Source organism: Grammomys surdaster, unplaced genomic scaffold (genome assembly GCF_004785775.1).
Source record: "Grammomys surdaster isolate TR1022 unplaced genomic scaffold, NIH_TR_1.0 62, whole genome shotgun sequence".
Taxonomy (NCBI): domain Eukaryota; kingdom Metazoa; phylum Chordata; class Mammalia; order Rodentia; family Muridae; genus Grammomys; species Grammomys surdaster.
Window position 1 is genome coordinate 12,713,856 of NW_021604564.1, and position 4,624 is coordinate 12,718,479.

General features: G+C 45.0%; 1 protein-coding gene across 4 annotated transcripts in view; it reads left to right on the top strand.

The window, feature by feature from the left end:
* Positions 1-4,624, top strand: part of Pld1 (phospholipase D1) — a 196,118-nt gene that overhangs the window by 81,358 nt on the left and 110,136 nt on the right. For all 4 annotated transcript variants that reach the window (XM_028763312.1, XM_028763305.1, XM_028763299.1 and 1 more), the window contains 4 exons: positions 695-885; positions 1,696-1,823; positions 3,911-4,056; positions 4,484-4,589. In XM_028763312.1, the coding sequence (XP_028619145.1) occupies positions 726-885; positions 1,696-1,823; positions 3,911-4,056; positions 4,484-4,589 (540 nt within the window). In that variant the 5' untranslated portion in view covers positions 695-725. The remainder of the gene's footprint in view (positions 1-694; positions 886-1,695; positions 1,824-3,910; positions 4,057-4,483; positions 4,590-4,624) is intronic.

The following is a 4,624-nucleotide window of genomic DNA, read 5'->3' on the forward strand; positions in this document are numbered from 1 at the left end:
CTTTCTTTCTTTCTTTCTTTCTTTCTTTCTTTCTTTCTTTCTTTCTCTCTCTCTCTTTCTTTCTATTTTATTCTTTCTTTCTTTCTCTCTCTCTTTCTTTCTTTCTATTTTATTCTTTCTTTCTTTCTTTCTTTCTTTCTTTCTTTCTTTCTTTCTTTCTATGTTATATAGGGTTTTTCTAATGTAGTCTTGGCTAGCCTGAAACTCACTGTGTAGACCAGGCTGGCCTTGAACTCAAAGAGATGTGCTTGCCTCAGTCTCTAAGGAGCTGTGATTAAAGGTGTGGGCTACCATGCCATGCCAGGCTATTTTGTATTCTGAATTTGAGCTTACTTATTAAACAAGGAAGGATATCTTCTCTGCAAAAGCTTCCCAGTCTCTCTCTCTAGTCCCTCCTCACGTACTCACATGCATAAAATACAATGAGAAAAACGTTGGTGTGTTGTTCCGTGTAGTATGCATTATTTCTATTCCCCACAGTTGTTTTGCTCCATGTAAGCCTACCTAGTGGGAATTCCTTGAATGCGATGCAGGAAGATCAACAAAATGGTTCTTCGTAATATCCACGACTCACCTAGAGTTGCTTTGTTTGTATCTGCTTTATCTACACCTGGTTTCAAATTCTAGGGATTTCCACAGCCCAGTGATCTAACTCGAGTGATTTAACTGAGTGACGCCTTGTCTTCTTTTCCAGCCCCTCTGTTTTCACCCTGTCAGAAGTTAGCATGTCACTAAAAAGCGAGCCCAGGGTGAACACATCTACACTGCAGAAAATCGCTGCAGATATGAGCAACCTGATAGAAAATCTCGACACCAGGGAGCTTCATTTTGAGGGAGAAGAGGTGGAGTATGACGCACCTCCAGGAGACCCCAAGACTCAGGGAGGTAAGGACAGACTGTGGAGGGGGCAGGACTTCCTCGGGATAGCTGGCAGAGCACAGTGATGAATAACTGGAGAGACACTCCCTTCCTTGGAGACACAGTGTTTGGGAAGAGAGGACTTCCCAAGACTTACTTTGTGATTTATTTTTATTTTTATTGTCTCGACAGATCATGAGTCTGTCTCATTAAGAGAATGGTCACTCTGAGCGACCAGATCTCACAGTCTACATGACCAGATTCCATGTCCCCCTACAGCTCTGGGACAGAGTTAGGCCATGCTGTCCGATGGCTTTGCAGCCCCTAATTTATGGTTCTGCCCAGTACCTGGCTCCTCTACTTTTTTGTTGTGCAGGCTATCCCAGACTGAATCACAAGGTGTAAAACTTCCCCCAGCCCCTGGAAAGGATACAAACATCCTTTATTTTCCTCTGTCTGGGGGATTTCTCTGCATGCCCTTCTCTGGGCTTCCCATCATCCCATCAGATGCCTCCCGTTCTTCCTTTAAGGGATAGCTCTCAGTGCAGTGCCTATCCAGACTTCCAAAGAAGCCTCTCTTCCCCTTTAAGCCCCCCTCACGTTCTCTCTGATATAATGCAGCTGCAGCGTCCCTTTGCTGGCCTACCTCAAGGCCTAGTCACGACTCCCTTGGTCCTGAGACCCTCTCTCTAAGAAAGCTCATTCCGGAGGTAGGTGGCTCAGTTTTGTCAGCTCTGGGCACCATCAGTTCCACCTTAACAGCTCTGACTTTTTACACAGTGCGATGCTGCTCCTCTGTCTCACTGGAATAACCTTTTTACCTTTGTCTTTTTTCAGAGTGTATCCCATTCTCTTCTATTTACAACACTCAAGGATTTAAGGAGCCCAACATCCAGACCTACCTCTCTGGCTGCCCCATAAAAGCCCAAGTACTGGAAGTGGAGCGCTTCACATCGTCCTCGAGGGTCAGGGCGTGTTGGATTCACCTTGTTTCCATTTTATCCACTAAGTGTCAACAAGCAACGCTGACTCCGCTGACCCTGACCCCACTGACCTGGTTCCCTTCTCGGAGCTGTTATGGGGGGGGGGGTTGCTTACCACTTGCAAGTTCTCTTCACATCTCAGGAATTTACTTCCTTTTCATGTACTCTTTTCATCCCCTCCCCGGCCCCCGCTCCTTGTGAACCTTGCCATGCTCTCCAGTCCCTGGACCCCACTCTCCAGTCCCTGGACCCACTCTCCAGTCCCTGGACCCCACTCTCCAGTCCCTGGACCATCTTCAGTCCCTCAGCCTTGAAGCTCTACCCATAGTCTCTGAGACTCCGCTCTTTCTGTTTTCTCTGAACACTAAATTTAGCATAAACTATCTCTGCAGAGAGAAGCTGGGCCCCCAGAAACACATTAGATCAGAAAATAGTCTGGGTAGTTGTTTGCTTGTTGTTGCGTAGATTTCATAGAAGTCAGGTCTAGTTGGAGAACGTTGATCTTTGGCCCTCAGGTTAAGAACTAGGATTGAGTAGGATATAATTGGCTTTTGCCTCCATACGCACACCCAGAATTGTAACCTTTGGTCGGCAGTCCTCCCCACCTCCCATCCCCTACCAGCAGTATCTTGGAGGCTGCTGGGCAGCTGTGGTTTTGATTTTGCTGTGCTGACTCCAGTTTACACCAACTGGTGTTCACACTGCTGTCGGCCTGCGCTCTGGACTCTTCTTTCCTTCCCCCTCTGTCCCTGGCTCTCCTGCCCTTCCCCCTTTGCAGAGATGGTCTCATGTTGACCCAATTAGGCCTTACATTTTGGACACATTATTGCACTGTAACCGAGGCTGACCTTGAACTCCACCTCTGGAATGCTCAGATTATAGGCCCATGTCTGCACATGGGATTTATTCACTACAGGGCTCTGCTGTAGGCTTTCCCTACAGTGTTAAGGTCACACTTCTGTGATGAGCCACATCTCTAAGATGCCCTTTGCCGCTTATTTTGCCTGCCAGCTTTTAGAGGGCAAGGTATACTCTGTAGGGCTTAAAAGCACAAGCTCTGGAGCTGGACTGCAGGGTTGAGTTTGTGTCTTTGCTTTGAAATTTTAAACAGGTAACTGTACCTCTTAGTTTCTGTGCCCTCATCCAAACACTGGGTCCAAGAGTGCTTACCCTCTGTGTTTTCTATAAGGACTTAACACTAGTACTGACAAGATCACACTTGTCCTTGAACCCTGGCAGTGCCTCATATAGGGGCTTATGTGGACAAGGCCAGACCTTGGATACTTTTTTTTTTTTTAAGAAGGCATTTGTTTAGGTAAAAAGGGCTAAGAATGTGGTCCCATAGGCCCTTGCTCCTGCCTTCTCTCCATCTGCAGTGTGTCTTTGGTGTCCATGTGTGACTAGGGCTCTCAGTGCTCGTCAGGGCCTCACCAACTGCTTCTTTCATTTCCAATGTGCAAATGTGCGTGGACATGATACAGTGTGTATACATCGAGGGAAAAGGATTTGTAGGAGTTTGTAGTATACAAAGTTTATTCATGTAACTTATCGTGTGAACATTTAAGACAATACTTTTATACTTGGTTGCTTTTAAAAGAGTGTTACGTACAATGGTTCACGAGTCTTAGCTCCCTAATGGAGCTTCTTATAGTGAGTGGCTACTGGGAGAGAGAGCTAACTTTCTTTAAGTGGGTAGCCCCTGGTATGGCTAGCATGCTCCTGTGGGTGCCCTGTCACTTGAGTATATGGGCAGCACACACTGGACTGGGTAAGTTATTTTAAAAAATGAGGAAGGGAGAAGAGGGGAGGGGGAAGGTGGAGAGTGGGTCTAGGAGGAATTGGGGGAGGGGCGAGGTGTGAGTATGGTCACGACACAGTGTATCAGGTTCTAAGCAAATTAATAAAGATAGCATACTTTTAAAATGCCAAACACTAACACAAAATAGATAGACTGAACGCAAGTGTACTTTAATATTACTTAGCAATCAACTGCTGTTTGCTATGGGGAAATTTCAGAATTTTCCCCGTCTGAGATAAAACCATTTCTTCTTAAACATCTGTCACTGTAGATGCCAGGTATCAATCTGTACACTATCGAGTTAACGCATGGGGAATTCACGTGGCAAGTTAAGAGGAAATTCAAGCACTTCCAAGAGTTTCATAGAGAGCTTCTCAAGTACAAAGCCTTCATCCGGATTCCCATTCCCACCAAAAGGTAACATGGTAGAACTAACATCAAGTTACCTCGGTTTATGTGGATGGAAAACATATTTTATTCATTTCACAGACTACTGATTTCATTTTGGTAGCTATTTTCAGTTGCATAGCTCTTTGAAAAGTAAGCCATCTCAGCTGGTGCATTGATGTAAGCTTGTGATCTCCAGTGCTTGGGAGAAGGTGACAAGAGGATCAGGAGTTCAAGACTAGTCTTGGCTACATAGTGAGTTGGAGACTAGCCTGGGCTACATGAGAGTGGTTTAAACACTGACAGGATATACTACTAATACCAAGTACAGTACTAAATAATATAAAAATAAAATAATATAATAATAAATATCAATACTAAACTATGGCATGAAAGATAATATAAGACACTGAAAGAATAGTCTAACCACTGTTTGTATTGTGTGTGCATATTTTAGACATACATTTAGAAGACAAAATGTCAAAGAAGAGCCCCGAGAGATGCCCAGTCTGCCCCGTTCATCAGAAAACGCAATCCAGGAAGAGCAGTTCTTTGGCAGGAGGGTGAGTCTTTGTTCTGCTGCTTTGTGAAAGTTTAA